Source organism: Grammomys surdaster, unplaced genomic scaffold (assembly GCF_004785775.1).
Source record: "Grammomys surdaster isolate TR1022 unplaced genomic scaffold, NIH_TR_1.0 166, whole genome shotgun sequence".
Taxonomy (NCBI): domain Eukaryota; kingdom Metazoa; phylum Chordata; class Mammalia; order Rodentia; family Muridae; genus Grammomys; species Grammomys surdaster.
The window spans coordinates 7125716-7143736 of NW_021604614.1; the positions used below are offsets into that span (position 1 = coordinate 7125716).

An 18021-nucleotide genomic window follows, 5' to 3' on the forward strand; every position below is an offset into this window, starting at 1 on the left:
ATAAACGCCTACCCCTGGGGCAAGATGAGCAAGACACAAGGATAAATACAAGAAATCCATCATTAGAACAAAATAAATAAGAAATTAAACTCACTTTGTACACAACCAAAAAAAAAAAATTATTAGAAAATGGTTCTGGGGCCTTTGGCTTAGCAGGCCGAGGTGCCAGCCCCAGGCCTGGTGACCTGAGGTCAATTCACAGGTCCTACCAGGTGGCAGCAGAGAACCGACTCCCAAGGGTTGACCCCTGACCACTCATATACACGAAAGAAATAAGGTAGTTCCAAAGATGGTTATTGTGTAGCACACCTTAACTACAGCACTTGGGAGGCAGAGGCAGGGACAGCAGGAGTGGAAGGGTAGCCCTGGTGTCTATCAAGTTCAAGAACATTCTGGGCTACAAGAGATCACATGGCAAAACCCAAAAGAAATGTAAAACATAATTTTAAAAAGAGACAATACTACATGCACTGATGATATTCTAACATGCTGGATTGGAATCTCTGAGATAAATTCAGTGGGAAATACAGATTCAGTATGGTGCCATATACACAGAATCTGGAATGTGGGAATGGGTGGGAAATGATATCTTTCCCATTTCATTTTATAACCTAGACTTTGTGATAAGTGTGTGAATATATATTTTATGTGCATGTGTATGTATTTGTATGTGTATGTGTTTGTATGGTTACTCGTCCATATTCACATGTGGAAGTCAGAAGACAAGCTTGGGTGTCATTCCTCAGGTTCTATTCTCCCCTTCCCTTTTCAGTACTGGAGACTGAATTTAGGGCTTTACAAATATTAGGCAAGTGACCTGACCAACAGCCCCAGCCTGCTTAAAAAAAATTTTTTTTTTGAGACATGGTCTCATTGTATAGCCCTGGCTGGCTGGGAATGCTATATAAACCAGACTGGCCTTGAACTCACAGAGATCCTCTTCCCTCTGCTTCCCAAATGCTGGATCTAAAGGCATGCATCACCTGGTCCAGTCTGGTTTGTTTGTTTGTTTGTTTGAGACAAGGTCTCTTGCTGGCTTGGGAGGCATCAAACAGGCCAGTGGGACTGACCAACAGGACCGGGGCAGGGAGGGAACAGCTTGTCTCTGCTTCCCCAGTGCTGGATTATAAGCACATGCCACATCTGACTCTTTCTAAAAAGAGAACGTGGGCCATGCTGGGTATGACCTCTCAGGCCTTTAATCCCAGCACTCGGGAGGCAGAGGCAGACAGACCTCTGAGTTCAAGGCCAGCCTGGTCTATAGAGTGAGTTCTGGGACAGCCAGGGCGACACAGGACAAACCCTGCCTTGAAAACCAAAACCTGAAGAGTGGGCTACTCTTCCATTTTGCTATACCATGTGTCAAAGCTTCTTTGTTATGGGTTAATGTCACTTTCACAAGGACAGAAGGTGTCTACCCCACTTATTTCTGCAGCGAATTCCTTACTTTTGTGCTTTATCGATTTTATTATCACATTTATTTGTGTGGATGCATGTAACAGAAGGTCAGCTCTCTCTCTCTCCTTCCACCTCGGAGGACCGAGGGTCAAATTCAGGTTGTCAGGCGTGGCGGCGAGGTACTTTACCCTCTGCGCTGTCTCGTCAGCCTGCCTTGTACTTCAAAATGTGTTATTTCTTATTCTGTGTTGGTGTCTGACTGTAGGGGTGTGTGAGTGCCACAGGGCACTTGAGGTCAGAACAGCTGTTGGGAGTCCTTTCTTTTCATCTTGTTGACAAAGCTCTCTCTTGTTTCTGATTTGCTGCATTATACTCCAAGCTAACTGGTCCTCAAATTTCTGGGCAATTCTCCTGTCTTCACCTCCTGTCTCAATATAGGTGAGCTGGGATTATAGATGGGTACAACTCTGTAGACCAGGCTAGCCTCAAACTCACAGAGATCCACCTGCCTCTGCCTCCCAAGTGCTGGGATTAAAGGCATGCGCCACCACTGCCTGGCATACAGGTGGCTTTTAAAGGTGAGTTTTGAGGATTGAACTCAGGTTAATCAGAATTGTGTGTCAAATGCTTTTACCCATTGAGCCATTTTGCTGGCCCTGTTCTTGTACAGGTTTGGGTGCAAACCTGTGCATGCTTCCAGATAACACACCTAAAGATCTAAGAATAGCATCTGATATATGGAAAACGGCTTAAAACGTTGTTTCTGAGGTCTGCAGGTACAGCTCCATGGTTAAGAGCATGGACTCTTTCTGAGAGGATCCGAGTTCAATTCCCAGCATCCACACTGGGTGGCTCCAAGGGACCTAACAGCTCTGGCCTCTGTGGGCGCTGCACTCACATGTATATACCGACACACAGTGACATCACTAAAGATGGTAAACATCAAATCTTAATTATCTCAACCCTCCAGAGGCTAAGGCTGGGAAACAGGAAGCGTGAGGCTAGCCTGGGCTACACAGAGATTTTTTTCCTTTGAAGTCATACAGTGCTTCTTTTTTTTTAATCGTCAATCCATTCTTGAAATAAAAAATAAACTTATTTTGAAGAATCTTAAAATGAATGATAGCACATTTTATTTCAATACAAAATTAAATTTTTAATTCATATAATTTTTTTTAAATGTAAATTTTTTTTTTTTTTTTTTTTTTTTTTTGGTTTTTCGAGACAGGGTTTCTCTGTGTAGCCCTGGCTGTCCTGGAACTCACTCTGTAGACCAGGCTGGCCTCGAACTCAGATCCTCCTGCCTCTGCCTCCCAAGTGCTGGGATTAAAGGCGTGCGCCACCACCGCCCGGCATATAATTTTTTTTTTTTTTAAAGACAGTCATATATCTTTGACTAGCCTGGACTTCCTTATATAGACCAGGATGGCTTCAAATTTGTGGCAATCCACAACAGGAGTATATCCTTCAGTACAGGTGTGTATCACTATGCCCAGCTTGGTTTTGTTGTTATAAGAGACACGGTCTCACTATGTTGTCCTGGGTGGGACCTGAAACTTGTTGTATAGACCAGGCTGCCTTTGAACTCAATTCACAGACCCACCAGCCTGACTTGTGAATGCTAGGATTAAAGGTGCGTACTATGTGTCTGGCTTTAAGTGTTTTAAATACAGATTACTTGCTTTTTGGCTCAGCAGTTAAGAGCACTGGCTGCTCTCCCAGGGTTCAGGGTTCAATTTCTAGCACCCACATGGCAGCTTACAGCCTTCTGTAACCCCAGCTTCAGGGACCCTGAGACCCTCTTCCGGCTTTCCTTCACAGGCACTGGGCATGCAGGTGGTACACAGGCATACATGCAGGCAAAGCACTCACATACATAATTTTTTTTTTTTTTGGTTTTTTCGAGACAGGGTTTCTCTGTGTAGTTCTGGCTGTCCTGGAACTCACTCTGTAGACCAGGCTGGCCTCGAACTCAGAAATCCGCCTGCCTCTGCCTCCCAAGTGCTGGGATTAAAGGCGTGCGCCACCACCGCCCAGCCATAATTTTTTTAAAAGCATTTTTCTAAAGTCTTGTTTATTTGGGTATTTACAAGTTTCATGTGTCTGAAGTAATCTGAGTACTTGTTTCCCCTATTCTTCAGAGTACAGGAGATTATTCAGACCCAAAGGAGGCCATGACAGGGAAGACAGCTGCTTGGCAGGTGTCTTGACGCTACTCAGATGAAGCGCCTGTTCCAATGGCTGTCGGCAAGGAGGGTGGGGCGAGAACTCCGTGCTTTAGATGATGAGGGTAATCAAATCTTGACTGCACCAAACCTATGCTCGCACCAGGGAAAGCTGATGGATTTTCGAAGGACAGTTCCCCCTCCTCCTTTGGGAAGTCTGCTGCCGTCTTTTGCTGACCCACTCGTCTGCTCTGAATGAGCTTTTATCCGTGTACCCCAATGTGTTCTTTCAGTCCCTCCCTGAACAAGACAGCAGATCCAAGAGCACTCTTGGGTGGGGCCTCTGGCACCAGTAGCTTGTTTAATGATCATCAATTCCCCTCCTGACTCCTCTGTGAACTGTACACAGTGCGCAGAATCCATCTTTCTGGCCTCTGCCCAAGTAGACTGGCCTGCTTAGTACCAGCTAGCTCTTTCCACAGCCTTTGCTTATCTTTTAAAAAACTGAACTGTCTTGCCAGGTGGTGGCAGCTCATCTTTAAATCCCAGCACTCAGGAGGCAGAGGCAGACGAATCTCTGCAAGTTCAAAGCCAGCCTGGTTTACAGAGCTAGTTCCAGGACAGCCATGGCTATACAGAGAAACTGTCTCAAAAAACCAAACCAAATGAAACCAGAATGACCTCTCTAGATGCTTTCCAACGTGTTACCTCTATCATACATTCCAGTTCTGGTACTGGTTTTCACAGACTTATTCCAGGCTGTGGAAATGGTGGGAGGCAACCTCGTCTTGACTCCTGGCCACCTGGCTAAGGTCCAGTTGTAGGGAGACTTTGTGGTAGTTATGTTAGACTTTGCCACAATGCCTTGTGCTTCATGCCCAGGACCAGGTAAAGATCAGTGGTACCTAGCACTTGCTTGCCTGGTCTCCTGGCCCCATGACCAACAGGGGCCTGCCTTTGAAAACAGCAGGTCACAGACTTGCCCATCCAGCTCCTTGTTCCCACATAAATTAATAGTTTAGGCCAGGCATCAAGGTACACACCAAGTATTCTAGCACTTGGGAGGCTGAGACGGGAGGATTACCAAGTTTGAAGCACCCCTAGTCTACACAGCAAGTTTCAGGCCAGCCTGAGCAACATAGCCTGAGCCTATCTTTAGAAAAATATGAAATATGTTTTTGGGGGCTGGAGAGATGGCTCAGCAGTTAAGAGCACTGACTGCTCTTCCAGAGGTCCTGAGTTCAATTCCCAGCAACCACATGGTGGCTCACAACCATCTGTAATGCCATCTGATGCCGTCTTCTGATGTGTCTGAAAACAGCTACACTGTACTCATATACAGAAAAATATGTTTTATAGACAGGGTCTTCCTGAGTACCCCAGGCTGGCCTCAAGCTCTCAATCCCCCTGCCTCAGCCTCTGAAATACTAAGATTATAGGTGTATACCATCATAACCAGCTTGGAACACAACACATTTGGGTATTTGTTTGACACTACGATGTAGCAAATGGCAAACCTGTGAGTGATGGGGCCGGAGAGATGCTGCTTCAGGGGCTAAGGGGACTCGCTCTGTAATTGTGAGGACTGGAGTTTGGACCCCAGAATCCCGAGTCACAAGCTGGGCATCCCCTAAATACACCTACCAGCTCAGAGAGAAGTGGAGACAGACCCGCTGGGGCTTGCTGGCTTCCAGCCTAGCTCAGATGCAAACCCTGTGAGTTCGGGAAGGGACTCTGCCTGAGAGCAGGCACGATAGAAGAGGGCACTAGATGCTCTGTTCTGGGTGCTGAATGTGAGCACACATGCACGCATGCAAATACAGGGAGGGGCTCCTGAAGCCTCACCTAGTAGCCAAGGAGCTCCTGGTAATCAAAACCTGCTGGAGAAGGAACAGTCAGGGTTGTTTTTTTGTTTTTGTTTTTCGAGGGTTTCTCTGGTAGCCCTGGCTGTCCTAGAACTCACTCTGTAGACCAGGCTAGCCTCAAACTCAGAGACCCACCTGCCTCTGCCTCCTGAGTGTTGGGATTAAAGGCATACACCACTACACCCAGCTGAGTCAGTTTTCTTTCTTTCTTTTCTTTTTTTTTTTTTTTTTTGGTTTTGGTTTATTCGAGACAGGGTTTCTCTGTGTAGCCCTGGCTGTCCTGGAACTCACTCTGTACACCAAGCTAGCCTCGAACTCAGAAATCCACCTGCCTCTGCCTCCCAAGTGCTGGGATTAAAGGCGTGCGCCACCACCACCCGGCATCAGTTTTCTTTTTAAATGTTTTTATTTAATTCTTTGGAGATTACAATTTATCTCATGTGCTTGAGTGTATGCACGTGTACCGTGTGTGTGTGCCTAGTGTTCACACATGAAAGAGCTCAAAGAAGGCAGCACATCCCTGGAAGTAGAGTCATGTATGGCTGTGAGTACCACGTGGGTGCCAGGAACCAATCCCATGCCCTCTGCAAGAGCACACGTTTGTTTTCACCATGAGCCATCAGCTCTCTTCACCGGGCTGGGTCCGGGTGAGAGCTGCTGGTTTAATGGATGGGCCACAGCTGTGTGCATATGAGGACTACTAACTGAACTCAGTGGACTAGGAATAGAAAAGACGTGCAAGCCGGGCGGTGGTGGCGCACGCCTTTAATCCCAGCACTTGGGAGGCAGAGGCAGGCGGATTTCTGAGTTCGAGGCCAGCCTGGTCTACAGAGTGAGTTCCAGGACAGCCAGGGCTACACAGAGACACCCTGTCTCGAAAAAACCAAAAAAAAAAAAAAAAAAAAAAAAAAAAAACCCAAAAAATAAAACAATGAAAAGACATGCAGCCGGGAGGAGGATGTGACCGCGGGTCCGGACCTCGGGGCCTCGGATGAGTGGGAAGGAGGATATGATAAAGCACTGTACCCATATGTACCCAATAATACCACCACCACAACCAACCCAAGCACAATGAAAACGTTAAAAATAAATTAATGCACTAGGAATTTCACTTACAACCAAAGCAGTAACTATAATTTATTTTCTTCCCCATCAATATTTACAGTGTATTTGGTTGTTTATCTTTAGATCTAGCCTCATGAAGCCCAGAATGACCTGAAGTTCACTATGTAGCTGAGGCTAGCTTTGAACTCTTGATGTCTTTGCCTCCATGGTGCTCACAATCAGATTATGTGCCACTGTGGCCTACCTCAGTTGTTTTTCATGTATCCTTCAAAAATGCGGACAAGCATGCCTTTTACGTGTGCAAATATGACTAATTTTTATTGCATTCAATACTTTATATTTGTGAATCTAAGAAAGAATTATTTGCAGACTAAATATAGAGTGGAAAAACCCAGTGACGCTTTTCTCGTCTTCCTTAAGGCTCGAGGGTATTAACAGTTAATAAAGACATGTTTCTTACTGTGGCCTGCTCGAGGTCATTTGCCTAAGTCATCTCATTAGAGCCTCAAAGCAGCAGCAAAGGAGAGCCGGCAAGGACAGTCTGGTTCCAAGAGACTAAGCAACGGGCTCAGAAGTTTCCAAGAACGAACTACATTCAAAATGCTTCTGCTCATCGGGGATGTCATCTCCAGCTCAACCTGCGAGCCTGGCTTTGAGGGTCAAACTCTGAAATCTTGTTTGAGTGTCAGGTTCCAGCTGACAAAAGCTGGTATGATGTGCCCAGTTCTGGGGACAGGTTGTGTGATGACGCGTCATCCAGTCACTCACTGTCTAGGCCAAATATGGAGAGAACTATGCCAACAGCTGCCAGAGTGACTGGATCCAGGCAAGGCCTGGGTTCTTACTGGCAGACACAAACACGTGCAGACACAGACAGATAGACAGACACACACACAGACACACACACACACACACAGATTCACACACAGACATACACACATACATAGACATACACACAGGTACATACAGACACCCATATAAACATGCACAGACACACACAATAAAACAGACACACACACACATAAAACAGACATACACAAATATACATGTATATAAACATATAGAGACACAGACATATACACACATAGCACACAAACAGATTATATACACAGATACACACACATACACAGACACATACATGGAAACATACAGAGACACAGACAGACACACAGGCTGGAGAGTTCCTACTTTTATCAAATACTGGACTGGAGAATGAGCATTGTGTACCAGGCTCTGTTGATATCAAGTTCTACCAGATGCTAAGTCAGTTCAGTCTCCCCGGGGGGGAAACAGCCAGAGATCCCAAAGAGGACACACTGCCAGAGTTCAGGGGAATGAATCACCGGCTTGGACTCAAGCAAGAGACTCCAGTGGAGAATCCGAAGCTCTGCGCTGGAGGCCAAGCAGGACAGATGGACAAGGCAGGTGCTAATTCTAGCTGGAGAGAACAACATGTACAAGGACACAGGGTCGGGAAATCCACTGCACACTTCTGTAAGGCAGCAGAGTGAGAAGAAGGGGGTTGGCGGTAAAACCTCAGCGTGGGCGGGGCGCTATATTGTTGCACGTTACACCTGGATATGGCGTGATGGAGGCAGGTTTTCAGAACAAGCAGGAAAAGCAGTCTGAAAGTACTGAGCCAGCCCCAAGGGCAGGGAATGCAGTTCCTGGACTGTCTCCTGCCAAGGCTAGCCGGACCTTTTTTTGAAGGAAGCCTTAGAAACAAAACAAAGCAAAACCTCAAAAACCCAAAACCAAAGACTGAGCCAGAGGAGGTGGCTCACACCCAGCAATTGAGAGGCAGAGGCAGGTGATTTGAGTTCGAGACCAGCCTGGTCTATGTAGTGAGTTCCACACAGAGAAATCCTGTTTTGTAAGACAAAAACAAAGAAACAAACCACTCAGTGGATGGGACAAAGGACTGTCTACTGTTCAGATGTGGGATATAAAGACCGAGGGAAACAATACTTTCAAAAGAAACCCCTGGGGGTTGGGGTGTAGCTTACTGGCTAGTATGACTGAGACCCTGGGTTCTAGCCCCAGGGCTAGGCTTAAAGTCTGGGTGATCTGGGTTTGAGGCTAGTTTGAAAAGAAAACAAAAGAAAACAAAACACAAACCCAACTACAGCAAAACAATAAGACAAAACACACTCCCTGACCCCTAACACTCCCCCCCTCCCCAAACCGGGAGGTGGAAACCATGCTGACCAGGTGAGAGACAGCACTAAGGTTTAGTGAGAGCAAACAGAGGGAAACATTTAACATCCAGACCACGGCAGAAGCAGCACAGCGAGACTCACCCACCCATTTGACCCACAAATATTTGCTAACTGCATCATGATATGTGTTAGGGGTTGGGCTAGCTGTAGAAGGACATACAGAGAACGAACTCAGCTCTGACCCCAAAGAGCTGAGTCTGCAGGCGAGGGCAGGGCAACTCGAGAGCAGGGGCACTTAGGGGAACAGGATCACAAGCGCCCAGAGATAAGCTCTGGGACAGAGGCCCGGGTGGTAAGATGCAGGAGGCAGGGTGGAGGAGGCAGGGTCTCAGGTGGCCTGGAGATGAGGTACCAGGAAGAAGTAACTCTTGAGCTAACGGTAATGATGTCCATCAGTGGCTCTCAGCCTTCCTAACACTGCGACTTTAATACAGTCCCTCATGTTGTGGTGATCCCCCAACCATACAATGATTTTTGTTTGCTACTTTATAGCAGTAATTCTGCTGTTATGAATTGTAATGTAAGTATCTGATATGCAACCCAAAGAGGTCTTGACGAACAGGTTGAGAACCACTGACAGGAGGAGGACACATCTGTCAGTTGGATATCCAGGGGAGACAGAGCATTTTAGGAGCTAGTAAGGGCAAAGCCAGGAGTAAATATTTCAGTGAGGAAGCACGGGCAGGGGAGGGCGGCAGATAAGTTCTGAGATGTCTCCTATTAAAGCGATACTCCCATAAACCTAACTCCTGTACAGCTGCTACAGAGACCCTGTTGCCCATTTCTGGTTTAGAAAAGCTTCAAAGTCATGAGAAGTTGAAATAATTTACACACTCCATGTAGATAAGAAAAATTAATGTGTTATGTAAGTTTTTTTTTATAAAAAAACTTTTATAGATTTGGAAATTGTATAGACACACACAACTTTAACACTTCGGCATATGCCACGCGTGGTGTGGTCAGACCTTTAGTTCCAGCACTTAGGAGGCAGACTCGGGAAGATCTCTGAGTTTAAGGGCAGCCTGGTCTGCAATGAGAGTTCCAGGCTGGGCAGTGCAATGGATGAGACCTTGTCTCAATCAATAAGTAAATGACTACTTTAACTCCAGAGAACAAAGATCAATCCCCTTTGCCATTGTCACATCGAAGAAATGCAGCTGTTCCAAAACATCTACATCCGAACTCTACTAAATGTTTGCATTGTCTTCTAAATCCCTTGGGAGGGATGTTGGAGAAGGAAGGGAAGGGTTAGGATCCAGTCTGTATGGGGAGGTTGGGGGGAGGGGAATCCTCTTTATGTAGCCCAGGCTAGCCTCCAACTCACAACCCTCTTACCACGCTTTCCCAAGTACTTACTGACTATAGGCAGGTTTTTAAAGACTTCCACCTTTAATTATGTGTATATGCATGGGGAGGGGAATATGAGTATGTGGTATGGGTGCTATGGGATACGAACTCAGGTGCACGCCCTTAACTGCTGAGCCGTCTCTCCTGCCAGCACAGGTTGGTTAATGGAGATTCTGATAATGGGAAAATGGCCTCTTAGAATTTTTTTCTTTTTTTCTTTTTTATAATCTATTTCCTTCAATGATGGGATCAAGTTCACAGTCTTCAGAGGAATCCAGACAAGCGTTGCTGACGGCTAAGGGTGATGGGAACAAAGACGGTGGAGCCTAGCATCGGGAAGCAAAAATGACAGATCTAACAGCGAAATGAGAAGGCTGGGAGGGTGGCAGCATAGGCTTGGAGACGGCCCGATTCCTGGCCTGGACGATGGGAGACGGGCCATGACTGGGAAGAGAGCAACCAGGTTTTATGGGAGGACCATGGATGAAATCCTTTGTACCTTTCTTTCCAGGCGACTGTCTAGTAATCAGCTGAGAACTCTGGGCTTAATACAATCCATAGCTCAGTAAGATGAACTAGAGCATTGGTTCTCAGTCTTCCTAAGGCTGTGGCCCTTTAATACAGTCCCTCATGCTGTGGTGACCTCCAGCCATGACATTATTACACTGCTACTTCCTAACTGTGGTTTGGCTACTGTGAGGATTTGTAAATGGCTGATATGCCGGATACCCTGCCCCAGGGGGTCTCGACCCACAATCTGAGGCGCCTACAAGGACCTCCCGATTCCCTTCTGAAACTCATGTTGCAAGGTCACCCCAACATCCCTGTAGGCAAATCTGTTTTTTTTTTTTTTTCCCTGTCATCTTACTTAACCTTTTAGCTAGGATCAGGCATGGCTGACCAGTCTGATAAATATCCCCTCTCTGACGCCTGTCACATAATGATGGTTCTGGCTGCTCTTTCCCCAGCTTCCTTGCTGGCTCCTTCTCTACTCAACAGCCTGTCAATGTTGACACACACTGGGGCTTGCTTCTCAGCTTCTTCACTGGCCACAGTCTCTCCTTAAAACAATTCCATCCATCACTGTGGCCTTAAAACCAACCAAAAACAAGCCAGATGGTGGTGGCATACACCTTTAATCTCGGCACTAGGGAAGCAGAGGCAGGCTTAGCAGCCTGATATATAGATTGTGTTCCAGTACAGCCAGGGTTACTGTGTCTCAAATCCTCAGCCCCCCCCCCCAAAAAAAAACCCAAAAGAAACCCCAAAACCCAACCAACCAACTAAAAACCCACAGAAAAACAAAACCACCAAATAAATAAATAAAACTCAGTAAAAACACAAACAATATAATGAAATCCAGGTATTTGTCAGCATTCTTATACGCTAATTCCCACCAGTTGCCTATAGCTCAGACATCTGGATTTTCCATTTGAACAGCCTACACCTCAGACTTTTACAAGGTTCCAAACTACTCTGGACCCTCTCTTCTTCCTCCTCTTTAAATAGCTCCCAGAGAGGATGGGCAGAAAGGGAGAGAGGAGGCTGCGAGTGTCTTCAAGGAATCACAGGGTAGACAGCATTTAGTTCCAAGTATGGGTACCTCTCTAGTTTACCAGCTTTACAACTTTGAGCATTAGGTCTTGAGGGAACACTTTGGGTTTCAGCTGCCTGTTTTCCAAGGAACAAACTGCAAACTTTAGGGGTTCAGATTGCTTGCGCAGTAACGACAGATGTCAAAGTGAGTTGTTCGTTCTGCTTGGAAACATTACAGGTGATTTAAATAATTTGCATCTACAAGTTGCATCTGTCCTGAAACAAAAGCGTTCGCACACTTTTCCCCAGAGATCTCTCTCTTGTCTGTATGTCTGTGTGAGATGCGTACCCCACTACTTAAGATTGGCACTGAATTAAACAAGTCACATTATACGGTACTCCTATAGTGCTGGAAAGATGGCTTCATAGCTCAGACCACTTGTTTCTTTCCTAGAGGAGCCGAGTTCCATTCCCAGTGCCCACGCGTGCTCACAAGCATTTCTGTAACTGTAGTTCCAGAGGATCAGATACTTTCTTCTGATCCCTGTAGGCCCTAGGCATGCACACGGTACACGTACATATACGCAGGTAAAAACACTTTACACACAAACAAAAGAAATCTTCGGAAAAGTTCTGGGGCTGGTGAGATGGATTAAGGGGTAAAGAAACTGGCTGCTAAGTTTGATGAACTACATTCAATTTCCCAGACCCACAGGGTAGAAGAAAATCAATTACACACACCTGTGCACGCGTGCTGAGAGTTTTTTTTTTTTTTTTTTAAAGCAACATTTCAATTACCCAAGGCTGGCCTTGGTAGTGCATACCTGCAACTGCAGGTTTGCAGAAAGTTCAAGGCCAGCCAGGGATATACGTAGCAATATTCTGTTTCAAAAAAAATAAGTAGGGGCTGGAGAGATGGCTCAGGAGTTAAGAACACTTGCTGCTCTAAAGGGGACCCAGATTTGATTCCTAGCCCCCACATGGCGGCTCACAACCCTCTGTAACTCCGGTTCCTGGGGATCCAAAACCTTCTGGCTGCCCCCGGCACCTATGTGACAGCCACCCATGTAGGCGAACACTTAAACACATGAAATAAAAAAATAAATCCTAAAAAAAACCCGTTTAAACATCAAATAATCATACAAAGGAAGGAAAGAAGGGAAAACAAATCCGTCGGTGAATTCGGATGGCCTTTCCTTATTTAAACGTGGGGATGTCAAGGTGACAGGTTGACACAACCAAACAGACTCCTCGGTGGTTAGGAAAAGAAAAAGTTTCGACAGCGTACTCCGCCATCTACTACAGCTGCCCATCGTCGGTTACTTTTTTTTTTTTTTTGATCCACTCCGCTTTCAAATTTAAGGGCTGTCCCGAGTGGGGACCTCGGGGTGCAGCTTCCCCGGGGGGACCCGCCATCCTTTCGCTTCTCTTTCCGACCTGGGGCGAGGCGTCGCTACTGCGGGGGGCGCAGCGCGCGGAGGCTGCGGGCGGACACGGCCCGCGAGCCCGGGCGTTCCCCGCAAGGGCGGCGCCGGCGGGACGGTGACCTTGAGCCCCACGGGGGCCCGGGAAGGCGCTGCAGCCACGCCAGCCCTCCGTCGCCTGGGACTCGGAGGCCGGCCCCCGGCGTCCCCTCCCCGCCCCGGGGACCCCGCGCCCTTCGCCCCACGGCGGCCCCTCCCCGGCCGGGCCCCGGAAAGGGCGGCGCTGCTCACCGGAGCCCGGGCAGGAAGCTGCCGGGGGCGGCTGGCCGCAGCAGGCCTCCTCGCGCGAGCAGTACCCGCGCCGCCATCTTGCTCCGGAGCCTGAAGCTCCTACCGCCTCGGTGTCGGTGACGCCGCCGCTGCCGCGACCCCTCCCCCGGCCGGGCCGACCAGGCTGGGGCGGGGCGGGGCAGGGCGCTAGGCCTCTGTAGTGAGGGGGCGCGGCCGCTAGGGGGAGCAGCGTGCCGCCGCGGTGCTGCCGCTAGGGGGCGCGTCAAGCAGTTGCTGAAAACAACCATAGATCCTGCGAGGGGAGCTCAGTGTCCCGAAATGGGTGTGAGAAAGGAACTTCTCTGACATGTACACGGGGAGATCCATGAGAAAGGAGCAGATCTGTGCATAAGAGAATCCAGAACCTGATTTTATGGTCGAGGGTCACCACAAAGTGAGGAAACGTGTTAAAGTGTAGCAGCATCAGGAAAGTTGAGAACCACTGGTACAGGGGAAAACGTATTCTATAGGGATAGTAAAAGAGCATGAAACGTCAGCAAGACAAGAGGAGGTAGAAACAGAACTAGATCCCGAGGAATCAGAGAAATGGGGAGCAGCCTGGGCCTCGGTTACTTGCAGAGGCCAAGAGAAAGACACTCCAATTGGTGGCCGCCCGGGTTCTGGGTAAAGAGGATCATAACAGTGACTGACTCTTCACCACCTGTACTCTTGAAGCTCAAGAGGTGTGGTTTTCTTTATCTTTTAAAATTTCTCTTTCTAGTCTATGTGCATCGTTAGTGTTTTGCCTGCATGTATGTCTGAGAGTGTGGGGCCCCTGGAACTGGAGTTGCAGACAGTTATGAGCTGCCATGTGGGTGCTGGGTATTGTACCCTGGTCCTCTGGAAGAGCAGCCAGTGCTCTTAATCGCTGAACCATCTCTCCAGCCCCATGGGTAGTTTTCTAACAAGCCGAATGCTGGTCTTAACGGGTGGTAGAGGAGTAGTTCAAGCTGGGAGAGGCACTTGTTCCTTTGAATGTGCATGAGTCTGAGAGAGTTCCATACATCTGTGGGAGACAGATACAAGACTCGCTGGGGGCAGGGCCTCTTCAAGTGTGGCTGAGCCCTGCCTTTGTTATACAGATCCTCCAGTTCTCAACTTAGCTGAGACAGGATCTTTATGTGAAGCCCTGTCCAGCCTTGAACTGATGGTGATCTGTTTACTGCTCCTGATGGGGGCTGAACCTGGGAGAATGGAGCCTAAAAATGAGGTGGACTAAAGTCTCAATAGGCTTTATTCAGAGCATCCGACAATTTATACTCTGAGGGTTTAGAAGAATCACACAATTTAAGTGTACAACACACAAGGACAAGACCCAGGTGTCAAAATAAGGATTTTCCACAGAGGCATATAACAGCAAGCAGGAATGAGTAATCTGGAGTTGAACTCACTGCTGTTCACTACACCTGGGAGGGGTGTGAAGAAACTGAGGTTACAAGACCCTTGCTCTCTTGGAGTTTCTCACAAGCATTCAGAATTCCCCTTACAGGACTCCATTCTTGGGTCCTGTTACTCTTCTGGGTCCTGAGATTACTTGCATGAGTTTTCAGAACCGGTTTAGTTACTGGACCTCATTATTCAGTTCAGGATGGCCTCAAACTCTCACGGCTCGTGCCTCCACCTCTGCAGTACTGAGGTGGATCACAGATATGCATTATTGCACTTGACTCAACTTTATATGTTAGGAGTTTCAACTCTCTCTCTTGGAATGCAACTTGGCGTTTATGCATTTCTTTAATGACTCTGCTTTTGTGCTACTTAGCGTTAGGCCATTTTTTTTCCTGTATTTTCCCCACCCCCACCCCCAATGCCCTTTTGTTCTGGAGTTTCATTAGTTCTTTGGTCCAGTGCTCTCCTCCCAAGTACTGGTGACTACTTAGGGCCTTGTATATGCTAGGCATGTGCTCTACCAATGAGCTGTGCTTCTTCAGTCTGTTTTGGAAATAGGTCCTACCAAGTTGCCTAGGCTTGCCTTGAACTTGCTGTTCTCTGCCTCAGCCTCCTGAGTGCTGTGTTATAATAAGTGTATACTAGTACCCAAGGTTTAGGCCCTAGTGGTTCTCAATCTGTGAGTCGAGACACCATTGCTGTCCAATGACCTTTTCAAAGAGGTCTCCGAAGACAACCACCGAAGATGAAGATAGATTTGGGAACTGAGACAGTACTCTTCTATCCTCCTCAGGCGGGTCTGCTCACAGGCAGACACACCCACAGACATATCTAGAATATTGAATAGTCACAGCATTAGGAAGATTGAGAATCACTATGTAGCCTTAGCTGGCCTGGAACTCAACAATGTAGACCAGGCTGGCCTCTGTCTGAGTGCTGAGATTAAAGGTGTGTACTACCAGGCTCATATTTCTCATTACAAGAGTCTTCCTGAAGCCTAATTTTAAAAAAGTTAAATTTATAGATTACATGTATTTACTTGTGCACGTGTGTGGGTACTTGGGCCATGACAAGAAGCATGCGCAGGACTCAGAAAAAATTCTGGGAGTTGTTCTTTCCTTTTACCATGTGGGTCCCAGGAACTCGGACCCATTTGGGTTGTCAGGCTTGGTGGCAAGGTTGCTAGCTTACAGATGAGCACCGTCAGGATGTTCTTTTTTTTTTTTTTTTTTTTGGTTTTTCGAGACAGGGTTTCTCTGTGTAGTCCTGGCTGTCCTGGAACTCATTCTGTAGACCAGGTTGGCCTCGAACTCAGAAGTCCGCCTGTCTCTGCCTCCCAAGTGCTGGGATTAAAGGCGTGCGCAACCACCACCCAGCTCCTAGCCCTTCATCTTATTTTATCCAGTTCTCTACACTGGTGCTGTTTAACTTTGTAATCCTTTTCTCTGACCTTAAATAATCCATTATCTTATTTCTCTAATGTCTACCTATATTCAAAATGTCCCAGAAATTCTGCTTCAAAAACTCCTGGTTATGCTTTGTTAAAAAAAAAAAACCAACAACAAAACAAAACAAAACAAACCTTGGAGCTTTGTCAGTCTGTATGCCTACCAAATGCATGCAGTGCTAATGGAGAACAGAAGAGGGCACCAGATCTGGAATTGGAGTTAACAGTTTTGAACTGCCATGTGACACGGGTACCGAGGACTGAACCTGGGTCCTTTGCAAAAGCAGCCTGTGTTCCTGTTAAGTCCTAAGTAACAATTACCTGGCTAGTCTGCCATTGCTTTTTAATAATAATAAAGACTTATTTTATGAATATGAGTACACTGTAGCTGTCTTCAGACACGCCAGAAGAGGGTGTTGGATCCCATTACAAATGGTTGTGAGCCACCATGTGGTTTCTGGGAATTGAACTCAAGATCTCTGGGAGAGCAGCCAGTGCTCTTAACTGCTGAGCCATCTCTCCAGCCCTAGCCTGCCATTATAATGAAACTTTCTCAAATGTTTCTGCTGTTACTAGGAAACTTTCTAATGCCAAGATTGATTACATATTCTGTTATGTTCTGTGCCCCTGGAAACCAATCATGATAGAACTCAGTAGAGCGGTTTGTATTGTTACCCACAATAAGCTTGGACCCAAACCAACCACCTAGTAGTACTTTCTGCACCTGTGTGTAAGCTTTTATGGCATTTGATTTTATAAGCCGGCCCTGGGATGGACCCTAACACAAGAGAGACACCTGTACCAATATAAGAAACTATTTGGAATAAGACTTCCATTTTGAGTAGCGGTTCAGTAAAGTTTAAGTTCCCAAGACCTCTCTGGGAACTGACATCCTACTTGGCAGAAAGAGACATGTACATGGGAAACTGACAACCTGGATGGCAAGTTAAGACAGGAATGTTAGACAAGTCCCATCCCGGTAGACACATCAGAATATGAGTATTAAACAAGGCAATTCTCCTGCCACAGTTGAATACCCCAACCAATGGAAACAGGTACGTATACAACGAAGACATGTTCCTAAGGAAACCCCCTATTCCTAAATCCTGATTGGTAAAATAACTTGGCTGTGGTTATTGGGCTTAAAAACCCTGTAGGATCTTAACTTGGGGTCACAGTTCAGTTCCCGAATCTGGACTGTGGCCCTGAGGCATATGCTCAATAAACTATCCTTGTCTGAGATCTGTGTTTGCGTGGTTTATGAGGTGATTCCTAGACCCCAAGAGTTCCTAACCACTGGGCCATCTCTCCAGCTTCACTAGCCATGTTATTACTCAGGACTTCACACTTTTGCCTCTGCTTGAACTGCCTTCTCCATACCCACCATTTACTAGTCTGCAGAGTCTTCCTTCATTCCCCTTTCCCTTATCTGGTCTCTTGCCGCTCACCCTCCATGGGTCCTATCTGTTATGAGGGCACCTATGGGTCCCTCTCCACTTTCGTCCTGATGATCCATGAGTGCCTGTGCTTATTACTAATATCTTCTATTAACTAGGCCCTATGCCACACACCTACTAATCCCAGCTACCTGGAGCATGAGGTAGGACTAAAAATTCAAGGCTCACCTGGGCTTTATATACTGAGGCACAATTTCAAAACAACTAAACAAAGAAACACACATATAACATAAATATTAGCTCAAGTTGAAATATACCCCAAGTCTCCTTCTCAGGAGTCAGAAAAAATGAAATATATAGGCCAAAGTTTCTGCAGTAAAAATCTTTACAGCATTTAAAACATTTCCCCTTGGGAGTTGGTGAAATCAGAGGGGAAAAA

At 46.8% G+C, this 18021-nt stretch overlaps 1 protein-coding gene across 1 annotated transcript in view; it reads right to left on the reverse strand.

Annotated features, from left to right (window-relative positions):
* The window catches only part of Nipsnap2 (nipsnap homolog 2), a 33802-nt gene extending 20351 nt beyond the window's left edge, over positions 1 to 13451 (reverse strand). Inside the window, exon 1 of the mRNA XM_028766178.1 lies at positions 13311 to 13451. Within this exon, the coding sequence (XP_028622011.1) occupies positions 13311 to 13387 (77 nt within the window). The 5' untranslated portion in view covers positions 13388 to 13451. The remainder of the gene's footprint in view (positions 1 to 13310) is intronic.
* Between the last annotated feature and the right edge of the window lie 4570 nt (positions 13452 to 18021).